At 48.8% G+C, this 25,798-nt stretch overlaps 1 protein-coding gene across 1 annotated transcript; it reads right to left on the bottom strand.

Annotated features, from left to right (window-relative positions):
- Positions 1-3: 3 nt before the first annotated feature.
- On the bottom strand, positions 4-8,032 carry SELENBP1 (selenium binding protein 1). The gene is made up of 12 exons (XM_082346764.1): positions 7,906-8,032; positions 5,340-5,396; positions 5,082-5,194; positions 4,616-4,801; positions 3,828-3,948; positions 2,424-2,606; positions 1,964-2,142; positions 1,426-1,504; positions 1,209-1,330; positions 863-955; positions 578-696; positions 4-392 (listed from the first exon to the last, which is right to left on the bottom strand). Exons 1-12 carry the CDS (start codon positions 7,907-7,909, stop codon positions 230-232), a joined length of 1,419 nt encoding a protein of 472 aa, XP_082202890.1. The 5' UTR covers positions 7,910-8,032; the 3' UTR covers positions 4-229.
- Positions 8,033-25,798: the final 17,766 nt, after the last annotated feature.

Here is a 25,798-nt window from a genome sequence, read left to right as displayed (position 1 = left end):
AGGAAAAGTTTCACCAGTTTATTTCTTAGTGAAATAATTTCCAAGAGCTCAGTGAGCAGCTTGCAGCATTGGTGGTTAGATAGAGACACGGCTCAATTCGTTTCAACAGCCTGAGTTTGGCTTTGGGAGGACAAGCTGCCAAGGGTCGGGGACTGAGAGAGCAGAGTGAAGCCGGGTCCCTGCAGAAGTGAGGGCGCAGGATGTGGAGTGGGGCTAGGAGGAGCGGACTTCAGAGCCAGATGTCAGAGCTGCAGTCGCCCCCAGGGTAGCGGAGCTCATGGGCCAGGGCTGGGCCGAGGGGCTCCTTCCCAAAGTCTACCAGGAAGTTGGGGTTCAACTTCAGCCCTCCCTTTACTGTGTCTACATCGATCTGCAGCATCACAGAGCCTTCCCTGGTAGAAACAGGAGGGAGAAGAAAGAGGTCAGAGGGGGCCCATCCCCTTCCCCCAAGAATTAGGTAAGTGTGAGGGCAGGGAGAGGGGTTCCTGAGGAGGGAGCAGAGTCTGGAAGTGGAGCCAAGGAGTCTTCAGAAAGCCAAACCCCTCTGGGAGGGGAGCCCAGGCTGTCTACTTCTTACCTGATGAGATCAGGGTAAAACTGCTTGTCCCAGGCACTGTACAGCGACGTGGTGACGTAGAGACGCTTCCCATCCAGGCTAAGCTGGATCATCTGAGGGCCTCCGGCCACTTGTTTCCCCTTGGGAAAACCAGGGGTCAGACCCCAGGGTTACATACAGATCCTAGGCGGGAATCAGTGGCACCACCCAAACCCCAAGGACGTGCTCAGCGGCTGCCCAGCCCCCTCCCCCATACTTCTCCAGCACGGGTCTGAGGGGCCCGTGAGCAGGCGGAGAGATCCTCACCTTGACCACCAGGGGTTCTGGCTGGGAGTTTAGCTCCTGGTCCTCCAGCACCTGCACGGGGCCTCCCTTAACAATGCTGCCCCCGAGGAAGAGCTGGGTGGGGAGGTGCAGGGCATAAAGGAGGACAGTGGCGGGAGGTAAGGACGTTGCAGGAAGAGAACCTCACTCCCTCACGTTCCCCGCGTCTAGCCACGATTCCCCATGGTCCTGGCCCGAACCATCCCTCAGCCCCCATCTTTGCTTTTCCTGCACCTCCCTTATCATCCCCCAGCCAGTTCATACCCTCCAGCTCATGCCCAGACTTCTACTTCCTCCCTCCTTTCCTCTCCATCCTGCTAGGACCCACCTGTCCCGTGAGGCGGGGCCTCTGCGGGTCAGAGATGTCATACTGCCGCAGATCCCCATGCAGCCAGTTGCTGAAGTAGAGGAAGCGGTCGTCCAGGGACAGCAGGATGTCAGTGATCAGGCCTGGGTGGGGGGTTGCAGTTCAGAGGCACCTTAAGACGCTTGTTCCCCAGCCTGAGAATCAACCTTCCGATTCCCACACTCCCCTGAGCACTCACCTGGCATTTCAGGCAGCATCCAGCCCTTCACTTTCTTGGGGGGCACCTGGATCACCTTCTCCACTGACCAAGTACCTCCCTGCATTGGGGTCAAGAGGCAGAGAGGTGAGCCCGTCAGAGCTGGGCGATGAGTGTCAGATCTGGGTCTCCCCAGGGCATACAGTCTACAGGGAGAGAGTAGATGCAGGGCCTTCTTGCCACTAGGGTCTAACCTCCATGCAAACCCCTTAAGGCAGGGATCATGTCTGCTTCACCACTGTATTCCCAGCACCTAACACAGTGCCTGACTCACTAAATATTTTTTGAATGAATGAATAAATCAATATAGCCAGTTAGGGCTTAGGGAGAAATTAGCCTAGGGCTGAGAGGAGACAGGCAGGGCAGGTGGTCTTGTTTTTTATTCCTGGGAAGGCTGGGTTGGTGGAGCCCGGCAGAGGAGGCCTGGGTCACTCCTAGGGAGAAGGGAGCGTCATGGCTATGGAAGCTGGGCAGAGCGCTGACAGGACTGCCAGGAGGAGAGGGCCGGAGCGCACGTCACCTCATTCTTATAGAAGCGCTGGATGTTGGAGCTGAGGGCACAGCCCACGAAGCCCTGATCAGCGGCCGGGTTGTGCAGGAAGCGGATCTCCAGGGGGATGAGGCCGTCCTGTAGAGTCAGGGTCTGCACCCTCTCATGGCGCTGCCAGTCCCACACATGTAAGTGGTTCCCATACAGCCCTGGGGTGGGGATGCAGCCGGAAGGTGGAATCAGGATCGGGGCGGGAGGGCATGGGCCAAGGCTGGGGCACAGCACAGGGGAGAAGGTTGAAAAATGGGTTGGAGGGATCAGAGAGACACTTGAGCAAGTCAGAGCGCTCAGCACATCCTATATCATCACCCCAAGAGTCTGGGGTCCACAAGAGGGAAGCTAGAGGGCTGGAGAGTAGGGGTTTGGAATAGAGAGCAGGGGTTTGTGTGACCAGGCTCCTGCCAGCCCGCGGGTAGTGGGGGATTCTCACCCGCCTCAACATCAGCGGGGTTGAAGCCATCTTGTAAGACATTGGGAGCTGCCCATTCAGTGCTGACCATGACATTGTGTCGAGGCTGGTACCAGAAGTCATAGCCCATAGGCGCAGCACCTCCAGGCCGCTCCCACGTGCCCTTCACCTCAAACGTCTCTCCATCCAGCAGCACAAAACCCCCTGAGCAGGGAAGGAAGTAGGGTGGTAGGTAGAGTTGGTGGAAGTGCGACCCGCACCCAGCCCTCACCCCCAGGCCTGTCCAAGAGGCTCCAAGCCCATTGCCTGGTGCCCCTCCTCCCACTGGGTTTGCCAGATCCTTAAATTCAGGAGCTGAATTTGGACACCTGTCCAAAGGGTCCCACCCAGAGGGCCGGGTGAGAGGTGGGGACTTACTCTGGTGCCCCTACCTCCCATCAAGTTCATCCCTCTCCCAGACCACAGGGTAAATTTTTCCTCCCTTGAGCCAAGATCTTCTGGGACTCTTTACCCTGTGCTTCCTTTGCCTAGCCTCCTACTTTCAGGGTAGGGTTCCTGCCAGAGTCTAGACTCCATTCTGCTCACTCACTCCATTTTTTTTAGAGAGAAAATTATTTGTAATTCAACACGAATGCCCACTATGTTTTTCCCTAGCTGAGTATGTCATGACACCTTGCCACTTCTTTGCAAATGTAAGTAGATGTCTACTCCTAAGTGTTCTTAAATCTAGGAATGTCATGCATCCCATCTCCTGGAAAAAGCAGTTAAATAGAGTCTAATGCAGTAACCTTAACTGGATGACCTTAACTGATACTTCACTCCAAGCCCTTGGATGGGGAGTTCTGGTGAAATACGTAAGGCTGGGAGAGAAGCAGCACAGCATGGTGATTAGGACATAGATTCTGGAGCCATGTTGCTGGGCTTGAGTTCCAGCTCTGTGACTTAACAGCTGGCTGACTTCGGGTAAATTACTTAGCCAGTCTGTGCCCCAGCTTCCTAATCTGTAACACAGGGATCACAGTAGCATCTATCTCATAGGTTGTGTCTGGCACATAGTAGACACTTTATGTGAAAGCTCTGATCATAACATAAATGAGAAAGTAGCTGTGACAATTAAGGATCTCAAGGACTGTGAGATTTGCTCATGAATTCACGAAGGCCGATATTAAATGCATGTGTTTTCTGGGGCCATGTCTGTATTTGCTCACATTTCCCACGGCAGACAGTTCTGACTATAACTTGTAAGTGAATTCATCATTCAAGGCTCACCTTCATAAAAATAATTGAAACAACTGAAGTTACTTGACTATAGTTTAAATATTGGATGAGACTCCGCCCTCTGGGTCTCCCTGGAAGGTCATTCCATCCCTCCCTCAGTTTGGGATCTGCTTCCCTCACAGATGTGCCTACAATGCTGGCAGGTACCTTTGCCATTGCCCTTGGGGTCTCCCAAGGAACTGATCATCACCTCCCCACTGGCCAGGCAGTGGGTGGTGTGGAGGTAGCCCAGGTCACACTTGGCATGGATGTCCTTGGGCTCAACAACCTGGAGAGGGTAAGGAATGGTGTCAGAATCATACAGGGCCAGGAGTCCCCACTCCTTACTCCTCCCCTCCCACACTTCTACCTACTGACCCTGCCCTCTTTTCCTCTGAAACATAGACACAATTTTCCCTGCAGGAATATGGCAAAGGCTGAGTCTGCAGAGCAGCAGGGGCGTCACAGAGACTGATAACTCCCCAGCAGAAAACATGGACTTCTCTCACCCTGCCTGTCTTGAGGGCACTCACAGCCCTTTGAGACCATAAGCTCCTCCCAGGCTGGGAGGATGCCAGTGTCAACTTTGTATCACCAGCGCCCAGCACTGAGTGCCTAGCACAAAGAAGGCACTCAACAAAGTGTTGAAAGGAAGGATCAGAGGCTCCCGCCTAAGGGAGGCCCTGGGCTCCTAACCGGCTGGGGCAGAAATGGCTCCTTCTCCAGCTCGGAGTGAAAAACGAGAGCCTCCTTCCTCCCCTGTGGTGCCCCTGGGTGATGATGACCCAGCACATCTGGTAACTCTCCTCCAAAGTCTAGCCCCACTCGCTGCTGTTGAGCCCCGACCCTGCACAAGAGCTGGAGGGAGCTGCTTTAGGGCCGGCTTCCTTGCTCACAGGCTGCCCTGGGTGGCGGGCATATTAGGGGCCCAGAGCTGGCTAGGGCAGAGGACGTGCCTTGTGCAGCTTCGGAGCGCGGGGCTCGGTGCCCACATCCACCACATAAATTCGGGAGGAGATGAGACTGGGCAGCAGCAGCTTGGTGCGCGACTTGGTGCTGTCCCCGAAGCAGCTGCTGCAGGTGTTCCACCCTGAGTGATGCAGCTCGTCCTTCAGGTGGGGCATGGGCAGCCGATGGATGACCTAGGATAGGAGAGCGGGCAGGGGTGGTGCTCACCCAGACCACGCCTCTGTGCGCTTTCGGAGAAGGGGCCCTCTGGACCCACTTCATCTTGGCAGCACAGCACAGACTTCATTTTCAGCACTGCCCTCGCCCATGGGTTGGGGGTGCCCTTGTGCAGTGAACAGCCTGAACAACCATACCCAGGGAGGGTGAAGAAGGATGGAGCAGGGAAAGGGCACTGCCAGGGCCAGGGCTAGAGGAGGGGTCTGAGGGTCCTCTGGTGCCCAAGCCCCACCTCACCTGGCAATACTGGGGAGACTTGGGGTCAACGTCCACAGTGGCCAGATAATCCGGGGCCTCAGTGTTCGTGTTTCGGTAGATACAGGGCAGGTAGACAATCTCCTCCCTGGGTCCTAGAGGGCAGAAAGCAGGCGGTGGGGTGGGCGGGGTGGGGACAAGGGCCGGGGCAAGGCAGGGTGTGTGTCAGCAGTGGAATCGGTAGCAGGCACTGGCTTGCCTACTCCTGGGGGTGCTGGCTCTCAGTCTTCTCACACTTACCTTTCATGGCCTCCAGAGGTGAAGGGTAGCCAGGTCCACACTTCCCACATTCCGTAGCTGTGGAAACAATGGGGCATGCTGGCCGCACCGCGCTCTGGAGGGTGAAGTCTCCTTCCTCACATGCTGCAACCCGAGCCCCCCAAACCACCGGCCCGCCACCGGCCAAGGCAGAGGCACTGTCTCAGGTCCCCTCCAGACCCTCAAAACCCTGATGAGTGTGTGGGTATGGCAGGAAGAGCTGCAGAGCTATGACCTGAAGGTGCACAGACCCTTGAGCAGGACCCAGGGGAGGCAGGAGAAGGGTGAGTGCAGGGGAGGCGGTGTGGTGCAGTGGTTATGACATTGACTTGGGCCCCAATCCCAGCTGGTCACTGACTAGCCATGGGAGCTTAGGCAAATCACCTAACCTCCCTGGCCTCAGTTTCCACATCATCTGTAAAAAGAGGGTAATAAGAATACCACAATGGGCTTTTATGAGAAATAAACAAGAAGCTGCAGTCAAGTGTGCAGCTTTGTACTTGCATGGTAGGAGCCCATAAACCCTGGCTGTTCTTAAGGAACAGCCATCAGGGAGTGACGGTGGTGCCTGTTCAGCTCCTTTCACTGAAAGTTATCTAAACCAGGAGGTGGAACACTTCCTGCTTCCCTCCCCTCTGGGTCCTGACCCCAGGCTGCTGGCTAGAGCCTGGGTTATATAACCAAGGGTCTGGTAAGGGATAGGAGGCTGAAGTTCAAGGCTGCAGGACTGATACTAACTGAATGTCCTTAGACCAGTTTCTACCCCTGGGTGGGCCCCATCCACCTCCTTTATCTGTAAAGCAAGTTGTTTGGCCCAACCCTGGAAAACTCAGAGGCCCACCCACCAGAGCTATAGGAAGTGGCCCTCCTTGTCCCCTGAAGTCTGGCAAGAGAAGCCACGTGGATCTACAGGACCAAAGTCAGGAACCAAAGTCAGTCGCTGAGAAGGAGGGCTGCCACCAGGCATTAAGCATCAGGATTTGGGGCCTAACCAGGAGGAAGGGCTGAGGAATAAACAGAGGGAGCTGTAGGCCGAAAGAAATCCCGGAGTGGAGTTCACAGGACTTGACACTGCCTCCCTGCCTGGTCCCATGGCCAGTCTGGCTACTGCCCCAGAATCGAGCCTCCACTGGTGTCTGGGCTCAGGCCCTCAGCCAGGGAGCCAGGTCCCCCTACTTGCAGCAGCCAAGTGACTTAGGAGGCTGAGAGGCATCAACAGCATTTTAGAGTCCAGAAGCGTGGTGTCAAGGTCCAGGTGTGACATCTACTCTCTCCATTTTCTCCCCTGTGTTCGCCTAAAAGGGGTAATATCTTACCTTCTTCTCTAAGTGGCTATGAAGGCCAAATAAGACAAAGTATTCAGAAGTTCTTTTATAAGTGAGAGGTGTTGTATAAATACGGGTAGCGCTGTGCCAGAAATCCCAGGCAGTGCCTGGTGCCCAGAGAGAGGGCTGGGGCTGGGATGGGACACGGTGAGGTCCAGTCCAAAGGAATTAAGGAGACTTGTGCTATACAACCAAGCTGTGTCAGGGTTTGGCACAGGAGGTGAGGCGGAGGGGAAGGAGATTCAAAACTCCGAGACATCAAGACAGAGATGCAAAATCTGCAAAATCAGAGACTGAGAGAGAAGTAAAGGTATGAAAGAGGTGTGTGAAGGAGGTATTGCCCCTCAGCACCATCTCCCCATCCCAGACCCTAACTGCCGCATCCTGCACAGCATTTCTGAGAGTCAGGGTCAGGCCCTGCGTGCCACTCAGGCCCCACTGAGCGTCAGTCCTCTTTCTGGGGGAACATTCCCCCTGTCTTAAGCGTCTCAAGCAAGATCTCTGAATGCCTTTGGGTTTGAGATGAGCCCAGGGAAAGCTCGTTGGGTTTTCCCAAGGCCAGGCTGGTTTGTTGGGCATTCTGCCAGAAAAGACCCAGATCCACAGGGGGCAAGGACCTCGATACTCCCAGCCAGACCCAGACTCTTCCTCAGCCTGACATCCAGGAGTCCATGGATGAGGGGGTAGGAGGACTTGGCGGACTGAGAGGGTGGGAGGCACTGAAACAGCCCCTCTCCCACCCCGAGAGAGGGGGGCTCCCTGATTTCCCTCCCAAAGTGATTGGTGGGGCAGGGTAGCTAAAGAGCAACCTGGCCACAAAGGCCTGGGTTCCCTACTCCCTGCAGTAAGAAGTTGGCTTAGGGCTGAAATCAGGGTTGTCTGTCTCCTACGGTAACAGACAGAGACATAGAGCTCCTCCTAAGTACCCCTACCCTTATTTTCTCAGCTGCAGAAAGGCTCCCTGGCCGCAGGCTGCAGCTGGGGAACGGAGGTCGGCGGGGAGCCCAAAGTCACCTTTCCCAGCAGTCCCTCTGCCTTCCTTCCCAGACGCCTCCAGTACTTCGGCTAAGCTGGGAAATGCAGGGGTGGGGGTGGGGCGGGGCCGGTGGAGCGGAGCCTGGCGCTCCCTCCCCTAACCAGCTCCCCCTCCAGGTTTTCTGTCACTTCCTGCGGGGTGGGCCATTGGTGGTCAGCGGACGGTTGTCAGACGCCCCCCTCCTTACCCATGCTGCTTGCTGGTGCGCTTTGCTCCCGACGGGTCTGCCAGGAGTGGGCAGAGACGGAGGGCTGTGCTGGTGTCCGAGGCAGGCTGTGCGGGGAAGGGGCAAAGGGACGGAATTTATACCACCAACTGGGGGTGGGCGGGGCAGGGGGAGGGCCCGGCCGCCGCCCGGAGTGGATGATGGATAGTTCCTGGGCAGGGCGCTCTCAAGTGGCCTGGGCGGCTGTGTTTGAGTTACTGGCTGTGTGCTTGTATGTGTGTACAAGTGTGTGTGCGCAGGAGCGTGTGCATGTGCAGATATATGCTGTGCCTGCGCACGTTTCTCTTTAGTGGAGTGGGTGCCTGGGCATGTGCATTTGTGTGTGCTTGCTCCTGTGTACCTGGGTGTTTCCTGTGTGTGTACTTTTATGCATGTGCCTGCATGAGTGTGTATCTGTGTCTGTGTGCCTGTGTGAGGATGCTTGTGTGTAAAAACCTGTGCTTGTGTATGTATGTGTGCCTGTGCACGTCGGTGTGTTCCTGAGTGTGTGCCTGCCAGAATATTTATGCCTGTGAGGGCACGTGCGTGTGTGCCTGTGTGTGTGTGTATGTGTGTGTGTTTGCGTGAGTGTGTATGTGCCAAGTTCCTGGTCTCTAAGTGCTCATCTCTGTACTTGGACCTATCTCTTGGCATTTAGGGGCACCGAGGGCTGTGGGCCCATTTGCTCCTGCATCCACAGCCAGGGTCAGCTCTCTCCTAAGACTGCCTTCCTATTCCAGACAAACATGTTCCCCAAGGACTGCTCACCCATGTCTTCCTGCCACAGCTGCCCTGACAGGAGCCAGGTCAGGGTTGTGTGTCCAGGTTCCACTTTCTCCAGACCCATCCTCTTGAGCTTTGAAGAGGAAGGAAAGTTGGCAGTGCCATTATTACCCTCTACTACCCTTATAAACCTCAGAAGGTGAAAGTGGAGCGCCTCCCCCTCTTCTCCCAGCCTGGTGCCTCGATAGCTCCCCAGGGCAGGGTAGAAGCGCCCAAGGGTAGCCCAGCCTGATGCCACTGTCCCTAGCTGACCCTGACAAGCCATAAAACTCAGGCTCTCCATCTATCCAGGAAAGAGTCCTCCACCTGGAGAATTCCATGACTGCTGAGCCTGCTCATATAGTGTCCCAGCCCCTCAGGCAAATGACAACTACTTGCTGAAGAGCTGAGGCAGGGTTGAGGCCTGATCCCTTTAACTTTCTCTGGGGCTGCCCTCATCCAGGGAGCTGGACAAGGGGACCCACACAACTTGCTCTCCATCTTGAAGCCGAGGGTGCCCTCTTTCCTCAAACCCCTGCCCCACTCTTCTAGGAGCCTGCTGGCTCTGGTCCACAGAAGCCACTTTCATCTCCTTGGATGAAAGCTCTGGGGTGAAGTTTTTATTGGATAGTGAAAGGAACAAACTTTGGGCTTGAGATTGCCAGTAGAAAAGAGCCACGAGGTTTCCAAACCAGAGTGGAGGGAAGGAGAGCAAACCTGGGCTTCAGTGTGATGGGTTTCTGTCCTCCTGGTTCCCATGGATGAGGGATCATTTGCCCACAGAGGAAGATGCCCTGTGGCTGCCCAGGGCAGGGGTCCTCCCTTATCCCCTCATCCCCAGTGTCACGCAACCCCTCTTGGCTCTTTCCTACTTCTATACCCTCGCCATTGTACTGTCAGCCAGGCAGCTATCAAAGTGAGCCTCATGGGTGCAGCTGCCCCACAGGGGTGGCCCCTGAGGGCTGCTTCTTTGCCTTTGCCAGCTTCCTGCCTCCTGGCTGTCTCCACTCACCCTACCTAATCTCTCTGGCCCTCCTCCTCCTGAGGTCTCCATCACCTACCTCCTCTCTACTCTTCTACTTTTTGGCTTCAGGTAGCCCAACATCCAAGATCTGAAAGAGAAAGAAACCCTATCCCCAAGACCCTCTTATCAAAAGTTCGTAAGTCCAAAGAAGTTGTTACTTCAGAGCTGTTCCAGACTCTGTCACTGACTGCAAGTTCTTTCATGTCCTGTGGCTCTGATCTGGCAGGTCCCTGCAGCTCCTCTTTGGCACCCCTAACCTCCTGCTGTGGCTTTCTTCCAGAATTCTTACTCCAGAGCCTGCAGGGTGCTGGGGAAAGCTGTCCCAATCCAGGCTGCAGGTGGAGGGAGTCCAGGGTCAGGGTTCAGGCTGATAACAGAGAAGCGCCCATGGTATACTTGCTTCTTTTGACATGAGCAGGGCTTGGGCTTCCACCGTGAACAGCACCCCCATCAGCATGGGTCTCCTGAGCATCCCTAATGCTGCTTCTCAGGAATTTTAGGGCTGCCCTTCCCTAGCCAGAGGCCAACCAGAGTTGTGTGAGTTGGACTTCAGCTCAGATCTGCTAACCAGGGAGGCCCTGCACGGCGCCCCGACGCCGGGCACCCCCCAGCCTGAAGCAAGGTGCTTGGGAAGGCTGGCGGGGTGGTTGTGGCCCACGTTCCTTCTGTTCCTTTTAAGCCCTAGAGAAGCACAGTTAAGTATTAGAGGCGATAGGTTATCAGGTTGACAGTTGGACAGCCAGGCGATTATGTAACCGCTGCCTGAACTTTGGCTGGGCCTCCACAAACAGGAAGTGGGTTCTCATGGCCACGGTGGGTCCTGGAATCTCAGCTGCACAGGGAGGGCGCAGGGCGCTTATGGTTCCCCCTTTTCTTCCACCCTCAGCCTCTTTAAACAGGCCCTGAGATCACTGATGGGGAAATGGGGAAGTGAGGGAAGAAGGACTAAACCCAGCTAAGGGAAAGTAGAGGAGATGATGAAGTCAGAGTCTCTAAGAATAACTTGATGTGTTAAAAAAAAAAAAAAAGAAAGAGAGAAAGAAAAAACAAAAAACTTGGTGTTCTTCATCTCTAGCAAAACAAAAATGACAGGGAAGCAGTCAAAGTCCGCCCCAGAGTGATAATGGGGAGAAAGGAAAATTAACTTGTGAAACCACCTCCCGTGCACTAGCCCTTGCCTGCAGCACCCAGTTTAATCCTTGACACCACCCAGTCTTGTAAGTAAGGCACCCTCCTTTCACTCATGAAGAAACTGAGGCTCAGAGAGGGCCAAGGCCTCTGACAGATGGCAGAGCAGGATTTCCACCCAGGTGCGCCTGACTCTGGAGCTCGCAGTTTCTCTAATCCATCCTTGGCGTTTTTGTGTTTTGTTTTGCTTTGTTTGGTTTCAGGAGGAGGAGGGTGGGGAGAGAAGAACCAGAAGGAACGTGGAAAGCTGTGACGTTTTGTTTCTTGGAAACCTCGGAACAGAGAGACTTCTTCTCTGAAAGGGGGAGAGGAGTGAGGAAGCAGATGTCTCCAGCTTGCAGCTGTGCGGTCTTGGTAGGGGGAGTGGCGGAGACCCCCCTGTGCTCTGGGAAAGACTGGGAGCAGGTACATCTAAGCGCCAGCCGTGGTTACCTCTGGAGAGACGCAATGGAAGGAAGGGGATGATTTTCCACTTTTTCTTTATATACTTCTGAATTTTAAAAGATAAAAAGCATGGGGAATTCCCTGGTGGTCCAGTGGTTAGGACTCTGCGCTGTCACTGCAGTGGCCCGGGTTCAAGCCCTGGTCGGGGAACTAAGATCCCACAAGTTGTGTGGCACGGCCAAAAACAAAAAAAAAAGCATGTATTACTTCTGTAACCAAACACCAAATAAAGGTATTAAAACAAAACAAAACATATATATATTGAGAGAGAGAGAGAGGGAAAGAAAGAAAGAAAGGAAGGAAGGAAGGGAGGAAGGAAGAGAGGAAGGAAGAGAGGAAGGAAGAGAGGAAGAAAAGAAAAGCAGGATGGAAGATCAGTGCAGTGCAGTCAGGGCCACAGTGGGAGCCCATGCTAGGGAGAAGGACTGGCCCTGGGCCCTTCACCCAGCAGCTGTCCCACCAACCTGTCTGCCCTCTCCTTTGAAGACACACATGTGCATGGTCATTCACTCATTCAATCTCCACAAACATTTCTGGAGCCCTGTTTTGGTAGGCAAAGTGGTGAACAAGACAAAGTTTCTGCCATCAAAGAGATGACATTCTAAGGGAGACAGCCAATAATCAAGTAAATGTATAAATAAATAAGATCATTTCATATAACTGCTAGGAAGGAAGGAAGATAGTGCAAGGGTGACTGAGAGTACAACATTCGAAAGGGTTGTCTGGTATATACACGTACAGGTTTGCGTGCAAACGAACAGCGTAAGCAAACTAAGAAGCAAGAACACACAAACGTATACAAAAATGCCTGTAGTGCATAAGGTAGCAGCCTGCGGCGGCCTGAAGCAGAACTGGCTAGACAGGTTGAAGTTTTGGCCTGCTCAGGATTTCTGAGCCCTGGCCTGCTCATTTCTCCTTGTTTTGTTTTGTTTTTTAAATATGTGTTGAGTGACTTTTTTTTTTTTTTTAATTTTTATTTTTGGCTGTGTTGGGTCTTCGTTTCTGTGCAAGGGCTTTCTCTAGTTGCGGCGACCGGGGGCCACTCTTCATCGCGGTGCGCGGGCCTCTCACTATCGCGGCCTCTCTTGCTGCGAAGCACAGGCTCCAGACGTGCAGGCTCAGTAGTTGTGGCTCACGGGCCTAGTTGCTCCACGGCATGTGGGATCTTCCCAGACCAGGGCTCGAAGCCATGTCCCCTGCATTAGCAGGCAGATTCTCAACCACTGCGCCACCAGGGAAGCCCTCTCATTGTTTTAATAGGCCAACTCCATGCCCTCAGAGGAAGAGAGTAGCGTTTACTGAGAACCCATTACCAGGCGTGACTGGTGCCAGGCTGGGCACTGCACTCTAGGAAATGGCTCAGGCACGGCCCACAGCACACCTGGAGAGGCAAGTAGCTTTCTTCTTCATCTCACCTTAAGGAAACAAAGTTTTACTAATTCAATCCAGTTGCTCGTGCTCATCTCACAGCACCTCCCCATCTCTGAACAATGCTGAATTCAGGGCCTGCTGCTCAGAGCAACAGGGAAGCTCAGAGAAGAGAAATAAAGAAAAAACAACAATGCCCTCTGCCAGGGCTTCCCACAAAGGGCATAATTTGAGAGGGCTTCCTCCCCACCTCTAATCCACTCAGAAATAGCCTCCCTTCTGGCCTGCCGCTGATGCCTGAAACTTCACCACCAGCAGTTTATGTCTTTCTGTTATGTGATGGCCTCTTCTCACCTCTGAGCAGGGATTACCCCTGGGGTGTTAAGCCACTAGGATTTTAGCAGTGTGGTCAGATGCATGCCTCCCAGTGGGCAGTGCTGAGGAGTGGCTACTGGTCTAACGCAAGAGCAAGGGAGACGCTAAAGAGGGGAAAGAAAGTGCTTTAAAAGCAACTGTTACCTTAACTATTTTACCCCTATCTCTTGAGAGAGAAGACAAGAATAGAAAGTGAGATAGAGAGATCGCCTCTCTCTCTCTCATTCTGGAAAATTTCAATAAATACAAAAGTAGAGTGAATAGTATAACGAACACACAGGTACACCATCCACCTTCAATAAAACTCAGCTCATAATCCATCTTGTTTCAACTATACCTCCCAGCCTCCCTCTACCTTGGATTTTTTTTGCAGCAAACTCTAGACATTATATTATTTCTTAAATTAATATTTCAGTATGCATCCCTTCAAGATAAGAATTCTTTTTTAAAAACCACAATACCATAATCACAGCTAAACAAATTAATACATCTTTACTATTATCAAATATTAAATCAGTGTTCAAATTTCCCCCATTGTCTCGTAAGTTTTCGTTTTACAGTTTATTTGCATCAAGATCTAGATGGTCCATAACTGTCCGTTGACTTTCTCAATAAATCTCTTAGGGGCTTCCTGGGTGGTGCAGTGGTTGAGAATCCGCCTACCAATGCAGGGGACACAGGTTCGAGCCTGGTCCGGGAAGATCCCACATGCCACAGAGCAACTAAGCCTGTGCACCACAACTACTGAGCCCACGTGCCACAACTACTGAAGCCCGCGAGCCTAGAGCCTGTGCTCTGCAACAAGAGAAGCCACCTCAATGAGAAGCCTGCGCACCACAACAAAGAGTAGTCCCCGCTCGCCGCAACTAGAGAAAGCCCGCACGCAGCAACGAAGACCCAACGCAGCCAAAAATAAATAAATAAATAAATAAATAAATAAAATAAATTTTTAAAATGCTTAAAAAAATAAATCTCTTAAATCTCTATAACCTAATCTCTTTAACCTCTGCCTACTGAAGACTTGATTTTCTGTTTAAATGAAGAGTCTGACTAGAACAGATATTATGTATCTTGTGATACATCTAATCTACAAGAAGAAAAGGTGAAGTGGGTTTGAAAACCAGTTATGTAGTCTAGAAAAGGTAACGTCGATTATAGGGACACAGGTGAAAGTTTGCCATCACACTCCCCCCTGCCCTACAGCCTTCCTCCCGTGCCAGGACTGGCTCCAGAAGAGCTGAGACAAGAGCCATAAAATGGTTTTAATGCGATCATCTCCACCTTTACAGAGGCCCACTTGGCTTGCACCCTTTCAGTTAAGAGCCTGGGAAGAAAGAATTGCATCAGTCTTGGTTAATGGCCCAAATTAAGCCATCAAACCCCCTAATCAAGTCTTCATTTTGGACACGTTACAATACTGTAAATAAAATATCCAAAGGAAAATAAAAGCCCTTCCATTTGAGGCTGGAAGGACCTTTGGTCCCTGGAGTCATATTCCTGAGTCACAGTTTCTCTACTAAGACTCAGGACAGGCAGGAACAAATCCTCTCCTTCCCTTCAGAGCCCAGGGCCTCTGCTTTCTCACCTTGGCACCCAGATGCTGACTGGGAAGAAGGTAGGGTATACTTCTCCCAGTGCCCCAGAAAGGCAGGAGTCCCAGGGTTTGGGGAGACGTCCTCAGTTCTACTTGGAATCAGAGGGAGGCCTGGGAAAAAGTCTTCATGCATATCCTGGATTCTGTGTCTTCCATACACCATATCTAAGCTGCTGTTTCCACTAGGATCTCCCCAGGGTCACAGCCATGTGTAGAAATACTAATAATTGCTATTTGGGAAATGAATACTTTGAGAGTTCCTGTCTCAGCTTGTCAAAAGTCAACCGAAGTTTAAAAGGCTTAAACTGAAAAACAATGATTGCTCCCAAGATCCAAAATCTCTAACAAATCAATTAGAAAAAGACAGTGCAACAGAAAAATGTGCCAAGAATATGAAAATGAAAGATAAATGGCTTTATAAACATAAAAAGAGTTACCCAATCTCATTAGTAATCAGAGAAATGCTTGTTAAAACAACAATATGACATGATTTTCAAAAATAAAAAGACTGATAGGGCTTCCCTGGTGGCGCAGTGGTTGAGAATCCGCCTGCCAATGCAGGGGACAGGGGTTCGAGCCCTGGTCTGGGAAGATCCCACATGCCACGGAGCAACTAAGCCCGTGAGCCACAATTACTGAGCCTGCGCGTCTGGAGCCTGTGCTCCTCAACAAGAGAGGCCACGATAGTGAGAGGCCTGTGCATCGCGATGAAGAGTGGCCCCCGCTTGCCACAACTAGAGAAAGCCCTTGCACAGAAACGAAGACCCAACACAGCCAAAAATAAATAAATAAATAAATAAATTTTAAAAAAAGACTGATAATATTCAGGGTTGGAAGGACTGTGGTGAAAAGGTCATGCTTGTATTTTATTGGCACGAGTATAAAATGGTGAACATTTTAAGAAGGCAATTTAGCTATACCTAGCAACATTTTAAAGGGAAATCCATTTTAGTGATCTGCTCTGTGGAAAGACGAGTATGCAATATAGACAAGCACACACATATGTGAATAGAATGTTCATTGCAACATTGTTTGTAATAGCAAGAAGTTGGAAACAATCAGTAGGGGAAATGGTTAAATATGTTATGTAACATCAATAATATGGAACACCAGGCAGTCATAATGTACAGTTTTGTATATACTGATGTGGAAGGATATCCAAGGAATATGGTCAAGGGGTAAAAAACAAAAAATAGTATAATCTCATTTAATTAAAACTATATATAAAATTAAACCATTTAATTAATTGTTTAAATTAATTTAATTTATATTAAACTAGTTTAAATTATATATGTTTAAATTATATCTATGTATATTTATATGTTCCTAAAAAAGGATTTGTAGAGATAAATCATCCTTTATTATACCAAACATACCAAATGTAACTGACAGTGGTTACCTCTGAGGACTTGGATTATAGGGAGCAATTTTTATTTTTCACATTACATATCAATTACGTTTTTTAATTTTTTAAAATAAATTTATGTATTTATTTATTTTTGGTTGCATTGGGTTATCGTTGCTGCATGCAGTCTTTCTCTAGTTGCAGCAAGCAGGGGCCACTCTTTGTTGTGGTGCGCGGGCTTCTCATTGCGGTAGCTTCTCTTGTTGCGGAGCACGGGCTCTAGGCGCGCAGGCTTCAGCAGTTGTGGCACGTGGGCTCAGTAGTTGTGGCTCACGGGCTTAGTTTCTCCGCGGCATGTGGGATCTTCCTGAACCAGGGCTTGAACTCCAGTCCCCAGCATTGGCAGGCGGATTCTCAACCACTGTGCCACCAAGGAAGTCCCTATTTTTATTTTTTTAATTAAAAATTTTTTTATTTGGCTGCGTCACACAGCTTGTGGGATCTTAGTTTCCCGACCAGGGATTGAACCTGCACCCTTGGCAGTGAAAGTGCCAAGTCCTAACCACTGGACTGCCAGGGAATTCCCCAGTTATGGAGTTTTAAAATTTTTATAGTAAGCTTGAAATACGTACGTAATTTAAAAATTGAAATAATGAAAGAATACAATAACACAGTTTCTTATTAGAAGAGCAAAACTTTTTTTTTTTTAAAGAGGAACTTAATTAATTAATTAATTAATTAATTAATTTTTGGCTGTGTTGGGTCTTCGTTTCTGCACGAGGGCTTTCTCTAGTTGTGGCAAGCGGGGGCCACTCTTCATCGTGGTGCACGGGCCTTTCACTGTCGCGGCCCCTCTTGTTGCAGGGCACAGGCTCCAGACGCGCAGGCTCAGTAGTTGTGGCTCACGGGCCTAGTTGCTCCGCGGCACGTGGGATCCTCCCAGACCAGGGCTCGAACCCGTGTCCCCTGCGTTAGCAGGCAGATTCTCAACCACTGTGCCACCAGGGAAGCCCAAGAGCAAAACTTTTAAAGGTTAAAATCCAGTATTGGTGAGACAGGAGGAAAAGGGCATGCTCATTCAGGATTGGTGAGAGTACCGGTTGGTGCCTTATTAACAAAATGCAATTTGTCACTACCTATCAAAAGTTAAACTGTGTGTACCATTTTACCTAGGAATTCCACTTTTAGGATGTAGTCTAGAGACATACCTGGACAAGTAGGCAAGACACAGGTAATAATGACAATAACAACAACAGCCATTACTTATTAAACACTTAATAAGCCCTTGGTGCTGTTTTAAGGACTTAAAGACAAAGAAAGAGACATGAACCACATGCCTCATATAGAAGCTTACCTGTGCCAGGTACTTCTCTAAGCTCTTTACACGCTCTGTATGTTTAATCGCCACAACAACCCTGTGAAATGAGCACTCTCATGTCCACTTGACAGATAAGGGAGTTACACATACCAAAGGGAAGTAACTTGACAAAGTCATACAGCTAGTGAGCGGCAGAGCCCAGGAAGTGAACCCAGGCAGTTGGCGTTAGACTCTGTGCCTGTGACTCCTACACTATAATAACGTAGTAAATCATATAATCTTCACAGCTCCTTGGGATAGGTTGTTTTTGTGTTTTATGGTTTGGGTCTGGCCAGCACATACATCTCTTTTTAAGTTTGGTGGGAGACAGAACCCACCAACCACTTCCGGAACCAAAAGACCAGATACTCACTGTCCCAGGTCCCCTTGCAGCTGGGAGCAAGCATGTGACTCGGTCTTGGACAGCCAGCTGTGCCGAAGGAGGACTGTGACACAGAGAAATAGGGACAGTGGGGAGTGGGCTTTGGTTGATGCGGGAGGCACGCAAGTGTTTGGGCAGGTAGCATGCTACAGAAGCTCCCAGGGTCCCATGATGGTGGTGGTGCCAGGGCTGCACTTGAAATTTGAGGGGCAGAAGCAGCGTTCTGAGAATGGGGTTTCAGAAAAGGAAAGGCTCTCCAGCTGCTCCTGGCTGCAGTTCAGGCACATCTGTCACTGGGGCCTTATGACTCAGGGGATCCAGTGGTGCTTGACATACTGGGGTGATCTTAGAGACTGTGGCAAGCAAGTCCCAGAAGGAGAGTCCTCAGGGTGGCCCAAAGCGGTGGTGAGGCCCAGCCAACTTCAGCAAGTAACAGTTCTTCTCTTGAGAAATAGCTTCTTGTGAGTTTCTGGATCTCAGTAGAAACCAAACATAGGGCCAAGCCCCTTATGAACTGAGGATTATCTGATCCACCTAGCCAGCCCAGGGTCTCACAAGCCCCGGTGCTCCTCATCTTCAAATAGAGCTGGCTGGAGCCTGATAGTATCCTAAAGGCAGAAAGGAGCCACAGAATGCCCTGGTGTGCCTTCTAGCTTGCCATATCTTGCTAAATAACCTCTCCTCCCTCAGTCCACTCCAGTGGCTTCAGGAGAAGTTAGGCATGAAGACACTGGAAACAAAAAAAAAATTCCAGGGGACTTCCCTGGTGGTCCAGTGGTTAAGAATCTGCCTTCCGATGCAGGGCACGCGGGTTCAATCCCTGGTCGGGGAACTAAGATCCCACATGCTGCGGGGCAACTAAGCCTGTGTGCTGCAACTACTGAGCCCGTGGCTCTAGAGCCCGAGCGCCACAACTAGAGAGAAGCCCGCACGCCGCAATGAAGGATCCCGCGTGCCATAACAAAGATCCCGTGTGCCGCAACTATGACCCAACGCAGCCAAATAAATAAATAAATATTACAAAAAAAATTCCAGCTTGGATTGCAGGAGACTGGCTCTGCACCATACACCATCACCAGCCAGAAGTGGCTTATTATTAAGAGATTAACAGCAAGAATTCTAAATAGATAAACAAGGTACTACTGTATAGCACAGGGAACTGTATTCAATATCTTGTAATAACCTATAATGGAAAAGAATCTGAAAAAGAATATATATATATATGTATATGTAAAACTGAATCACTTTGTCGTATACCTGAAACTAACACAACATTGTAAATGAACTATACTTAAATTTTTAAAAATGGTTAAAAAAAACCACCACAGTTAAAAAAAAAAGATTAATAGAAGAATTCTAGAACCAGACTGCCTGTATTTGAATTCTGGTTCCACTAGTTCCTAGCTATATGAATTTGGGCAAGTGTTTTAATCCCTCTGAACCTCTGTTTCCTTATCTCTAAAAGAGAAATAATAAAAATACCTACCCTCGTAGGTTGCTTTAAAAATTAAATAACTTAATGTATGTAAAACTCTTCGAATAGTACATGCACTAAGTGTTCCTGTTATTATTGCGGTAACAAAGCCCTTCTGAGAAAAAATTCTAGAGATCTATTGCACAACAACGTGAATATACTTAACACTATTGAACTGTACATTTAAAAATGGTTGGGGCTTCCCTGGTGGCGCAGTGGTTGAGAGTCTGCCTGCCAATGCAGGGGACACGGGTTCGAGCCCTGGTCTGGGAAGATCCCACATGCCGCGGAGCAACTCGGCCCATGAGCCACAATTACTGAGCCTGTGCGTCTGGAGCCTGTGCTCAGCAACGAGAGGCCGCGATAGTGAGAGGCCTGTGCACCGCGATGAAGAGTGGCCCCCGCACCGCAAAGAAGAGTGGCCCCCGCTTGCCACAACTAGAGAAAGCCCTCGCACAGAAACGAAGACCCAACACAGCCATACATACATACATACATACATACATAAAAAAAGAATGTAAGCAGACAAGAGTAGCATTAAAAACATAAAATAAAATAAATTTAAAAAATAAAAAAAAAATAAATGGTTAAGACAGTAAATTTAATGTTATAGGTTTTTTACCACAATTAAAAAATGTTTTAACCCTTAGGAAAACAGAAGTTTTTAACATGGAATTTTTTTTTTTTTGATGGAGCTTTATTTATTTATTTATTCATTTATTTATTTTGGCTGAGCCACGTGGCTTGTGGGATCTTATTTCTCCGACTAGGGATGGGACCCGGACCCCCTGCAGTGGAAGTGCGGAGACTTAACCACCGACCGCCAAGGAATTCCCTGGAATTTTATAAGATATTTACTTTCAAATCTAGAGACTCGGTGGCCTTTTTCTTAAATTGTACATAATTAATAAATGCCTCTTTATTAAAAAAAATAATAATAAAGCCCTTCTGAGAGATGGTCCTGGAAGTTAATGGAGAAAGAAAATCCTCCAATGGGCAAAATTTTAAGTAGAATACATCATTGGCTCTTTTGGGAGAAGACACAGAGGATCTATACTGATTCATGTGCAAGGCCAGTGATTTGGCTGGGTGGACAAACTCAGATGGAACAAAATCAGAGGGTTGGGGAAAAGAGGTTTGGGAAGAAGTCTTGTGAATGGACCTCTTAGGAGGGCCCCAGAACACAAGAATATTTGTGTCTAGTATAGCCACTCACCATCATAAGGCTGTCTCCCTAGAGGCTGCTCCTGGTGGTCAGATGGGTAATGTGAACCTGCTTTATGGATGTCATTCTGTTTCTCCCTGAGACATTCTATGAACCAAACAGCTGTGGTGGCAAGGACACAGGCTGTATGTGGTCTTCACAGGATGGACCTCCCCTTACCAAGTCAGACCTAGTGGGGGCTACTGCTGAAGGTCAGCTTGGCCCACAAAAGCTACCAATTCAGCCCACCTACTTGATGAAGGGTGCTTATGTTAGCTCTCTTCCAATAAGGAAGGGGCAGAAATTTGTTCTCTCTAGAAGGCAATTACGCATTTTAAGCCATGGATTTATTTTCCCTACTCCCATCCATCTCCCCCCCCCACCATCTGTGGACATTCCAGATGCCTCATACGCTATCGTGGCTCCCCACACGCGTGGCTTCTGACCAAGATCTCACTGTACAGTGAAAGAGTGTTGACAGTGTCTAGCACGTGAAGTGCTCTGCAAGTATTAGTGTAACCAAAAGTGGGGTCCAGCTGCTCAGTGCTCAAAAGCCCATAAAGAGGCAAGTTGGTGGAAAGGAAATTTTGCTTTATTTTGGAAGCTGGCAACCGGGGGGTAGGGTGGATTCCCCCTCCCCCTCCCCTCCCCCTCCCCCCCACCCCCACTGACAATCAGTGGGCAAGAGCTTTTATAGATGTAGGGAGGGGCTACATGCAGAAACAGCGCAGTCAGCTCTGACAGTCATCTTGAAATTGGTCATGTGGTGGTCTGACCGGCATCGTCTTGATTTTTAAAAATATATTTATTATTTATTTATTATTTTGGCTCCGCCTGGTCTTAGTTACGGCATGTGGGATCTTTGTTGCAGTATGCATGCGGGATCTAGTTCCTGGACCAGGGATCGAACCCGGGCTCCCTGCATTGGGAGAGTGGAGTCTTTACCCACTGGACCACCAGGGAAGTCCTTAGATTGTCTTAAGTACAGTTAATCTTCAGCTCCAGGGTTGGTTTGTTCCCATTTCCTTGAGGCCAATTCTTGGAATTGTGGCATCTTATGTCATGGCTACAGTCTGGTCATCATGTAGTTAACTTCTTGCACCTGGTGGGGGTTTCAGTATCTACAAGACAGCTCACAGGATGTGGCTCTGAATGTTATCTATAGCCTTTGAGAAGGAACTAAAGGTCCTTGACTTTGCTTATGGACTAAACTATTATTGTTTTGTCCTGTTTGACTGCTTTTCTTTGCTTCTGCATGTCTCACTTCTCTGACTAAACTTATTCTTTGGCTAAGATTTTCCACAGACAAGAGGAAGGTGGAGGACATGGTGGGGAAGGACCATAGGGTCCTCCTCCGTTTCATTGGCTCATCTAATCTTCACAGAAACCATATTAAGCTAAATACCATTATTATCTCCATTTTACAGATAAGGAAACTGAGTTACAGAGAAGTTTTGTAAATGGCTCAAAGTCACAGTAGGTAAGTGAGTGGTGAGGCCAATATATGAATCTAAACAGTTTGGCTCCAGAGTCCATGTTCTTTACCCTGGAAGGGCCCATGGGAGTCATGGATCTTATGTACTCCATCCCTCAGAAGCAGTTGGCTTTGTAGAGACTGAGTTATGGCAAAACCTTCTGAGAATGGAGTGCTGACCACAGAGTGGAGTGCAGTGTATGCTCTGAACCAGCAGCCATTCTATGGCACCATTTCTCTCTCAGCCAGGATACATGGTGGCCCCAGGAAGAGAGAGATAGAGGTGGGAGCGGGGCCTCTCACTACTACACCTAATAACCTATTCACAACATTTTTGTGTGTAGCCCCATGACTCTGGGCTCTGCTGGTTTAGAGGTTTGGTATCCCAAGGATGTTTGCTTCCACAAAGAGGAGACACCAATAGGCCCATTGCAGTGGAACCTGAGACAGAGACCTGGCCATTTGGGGCTTTTTAAGCCATTGAGTAAACAGGCAAAGAAGGGGAATAAGATGTTAGCTGGGATGATTGATCCTGATGATTTAGAGAAAATAAGGTTACTGTTACACAGCAGGGAAAGAGAGGAGGATGTGTGCAACCCAGCGGCACCCCAGGGATATCTTATACCATCATGTCCAATGGTTAAAGTTAACAGAAGACTAAACCAGCAGAAGCAAGATAAAAGCTAGTTATCCTCCAGGAGTGAAGGTTTCAGTCACTCCATAAGAAAAGAACCCAACCATCTTAAGTCCTGGCTGTATAACATAGTGGTTTAGAGCCTGAGCTCTGGTACCAGACTACCTGGATTTAAATCTGAGTGCTAACACATGCTGGCTGTGTACCTGTGTCTACTTTAGTTTCCACACCTGTAAAATGGGGATAATAATAGTTGATATCTCAAATCGTTATTTTGAGAATTGAGTAATACTTATAAAACACATAGAACAGGGTCTGGCATGTAGTAAACACTCTATAAATGTTAGCTATTATTAAGACAAAGGAATGAGAAGCAACAGAGGAAAGTCATAAATACCAGTGACAGCCTCGGGCTCAGTTGCAAAAATGAAAACAGTACAGGAATGTTTATACCAGTTTTATTTGTAAGAGCCAAAAACTAGTCAGAAACAATCCAGATGTTCGGCAGTATGTGATTACATAAACTGTGGTACATCACACCATGGTAGATTGCAGCAGTAAGAAGAAATGAACTATTGCACAGAGAAAGAAACCATCAGAATGAAAAGGTAACCTATGGAATGGGAGAAAATACTTGTAAATTATCTATCTGATAAGAGGTTAATGTCCAAAATTTATAAAAAGCTCATACAACTTAACTGCAAAAAACCAAACAATCTGATTAATAAATGGGCAAAGAATCTGAATAGACACTTTTCCAAAGAAGACATACAGGTGGCCAACAGGCACATGAAAAGGTGCTCAGCATCACTCATCATCAGGGAAATGCAAACAAAAGCACAATGAAGCGCAGGTGGGGTGCAGCTACAAGTGGAGGCATGCACCACGGTCCCAGGCGGGCAGCCCTCAGCGATGGCGCGCGGCCTCCAGCTCCTGCTCCTGAGCTGCGCCTGCAGCGTGGCGCCTCCCGCCTGGGAGGTGAAGGTGGCCTGTTTGGAGGATGTGGACTTGCACTGCACTGCTGGCTGAGACCCGCAGGTCCCCTACACATTCTCCTGGGCCAAGCTTACAGATGGCTGTGTAGAGAGGATGGAGGTGTCCCAGGAAGACCTGTGGTACTCTCAGGAGAGGGGCTCTTCAGCGGCCCCCAGGAAAAGGCTGTATTCCCTGAGGATCCGAAACATTATTGGCTGCAATTTGGGGACCTGCAGGTGCTCTCTGGGAGATCCGGAAAGGCAGAGAAAGTTAAGTGGCACCGTGATCTTGAAAGTGACAGGATGCTCTAAGGGATGCAAAGAAGAGACTTTTAAGAAATACAGAACTGACACTGTGGGGACAAGGACACTGGCAGCAGAAGTCCTGGGAAGTACTCCTTGGCGTGAGCACTCCCAGAGTCTGTCATTAGCCCCACCAAAGAGCCCAGGTAGGCTCCAGTGTTGGGTTGCCTCAGGCAAAACAACCAACAGGGAGGGAACCCAGCCCCACCCATCAACAGTCAAGCGGATTAAAGTTTTACTGAGCTCTGCCCACCAGAGCAACAGTCAGCTCTACCTACCACCAGTCCCTCCCATCAGGAAGCTTACAGAAGCCTCTTAGATAGCCTCATCCACCAGAGGGTAGACAGCAGAAGCAAGAAGAACTACAATCCTGCAGCCTGTGGAACAAAAACCATATTCACAGAAAGATAGACAAGATGAAAAGGCAGAGGGTTATGTACCAGATGAAGGAACAAGATAAAACTCCAGAAAAACAACTAAATGAAGTGGAGATAGGTAACCTTCCAGAAAAAGAATTCAGAATAATGATAGTGAAGATGATCCAGGACCTCGGAAAAAGAATGGAGGCAAAGATCGAGAAGATGCAAGAAAAGTTTAACAAAGACCTAGAAGAATTAAAGAACAAACAAACAAAGATGAACAATACAATAACTGAAATGAAAACTATACTAGAAGGAATCAATAGCAGAATAACTGAGGCAGAAAAACGGATAAGTGACCTGGAAGACAGAATGGTGGAATTCACTGCTGCGGAACAGAATAAAGAAAAAAGAATGAAAAGAAATGAAGACAGCCTAAGAGACCTCTGGGACAACATTAAACACAACAACATTTGCATTATAGGGGTTCCAGAAGGAGAAGAGAGAGAGAAAGGATCCGAGAAAATATTTGAAGAGATTATAGTCGAAAACTTCCCTAACATGGGAAAGGAAATAGCCACCCAAGTCCAGGAAGCACAGCGAGTCCCACACAGGATAAACCCAAGGAGAAACATGCTGAGACACATAGTAATCAAATTGGCAAAATTAAAGACAAAGAAAAATTATTGAAAGAAGCAAGGGAAAAATGACAAATAACATACAAGGGAACTCCCATAAGGTTAACAGCTGATTTCTCAGCAGAAACTCTACAAGCCAGAAGGGAGTGGCATGATATACTTAAAGTGATGAAAGGGAAGAACCTACAACCAAGATTACTCTACCCAGCAAGGATCTCATTCAGATTCGATGGAGAAATCAAAACCTTTACAGACAAGCAAAAGCCAAGAGAATTCAGCACCACCAAACCAGCTCTACAACAAATGCTAAAGGAACTTCCCTAACTGGGAAACACAAGAGAAGAAAAGGACCTACAAAAACAAACGCAAAACAATTAAGACAATGGTCATAGGAACATACATATCGATAATTACCTTAAACGTGAATGGATTAAATGCTCCAACCAAAAGACACAGGCTTGCTGAATGGATACAAAAACAAGACCCATCTATATGCTGTCTACAAGAGACCCACTTCAGACCTAGGGACACATACAGACTGAAAGTGAGGGGCTGGAAAAAGATATTCCATGCAAATGGAAATCAAAAGAAAGCTGGAGTAGCTATACTCATATCAGATAAAATAGACTTTAAAATAAAGAATGTTACAAGAGACAAGGAAGGACACTACATAATGATCAAGGGATGAATCCAAGAAGAAGACATAACAATTATAAATATATATGCACCCAACATAGGAGCACCTCAATACATAGGGCAACTGCTAACAGCTATAAAAGAGGAAATCGACAGTAACACAGTAATAGTGGAGGACTTTAACACCTCACTTACACCAATGGACAGATCATCCAAAATGAAAATAAATAAGGAAACAGAAGCTTTAAATGACACAATAGACCAAATAGATTTAATTGATATTTATAGGACATTCCATCCAAAAACAGCAGATTACACTTTCTTCTCAAGTGCGCACGGA

Source organism: Balaenoptera borealis (assembly GCF_965194805.1).
Source record: "Balaenoptera borealis genome assembly, chromosome: 1".
Classification (NCBI taxonomy): Eukaryota; Metazoa; Chordata; class Mammalia; order Artiodactyla; family Balaenopteridae; genus Balaenoptera; species Balaenoptera borealis.
Note: the sequence above shows the minus strand (reverse complement) of the source record. Positions and strands in the feature narration are given on the sequence as shown.

Bases quoted from the DNA above. Each gene is read 5' to 3' on its own strand.
- SELENBP1 (XM_082346764.1), bottom strand. The intron at 1,505-1,963 runs GTGACGTGCGCT...ACCCCAATGCAG, and splicing joins AGCGCTTCTATAAGAATGAG to GGAGGTACTTGGTCAGTGGA. The intron at 1,331-1,425 runs GTGAGTGCTCAG...CCCCCCACCCAG, and splicing joins GATGCTGCCTGAAATGCCAG to GCCTGATCACTGACATCCTG.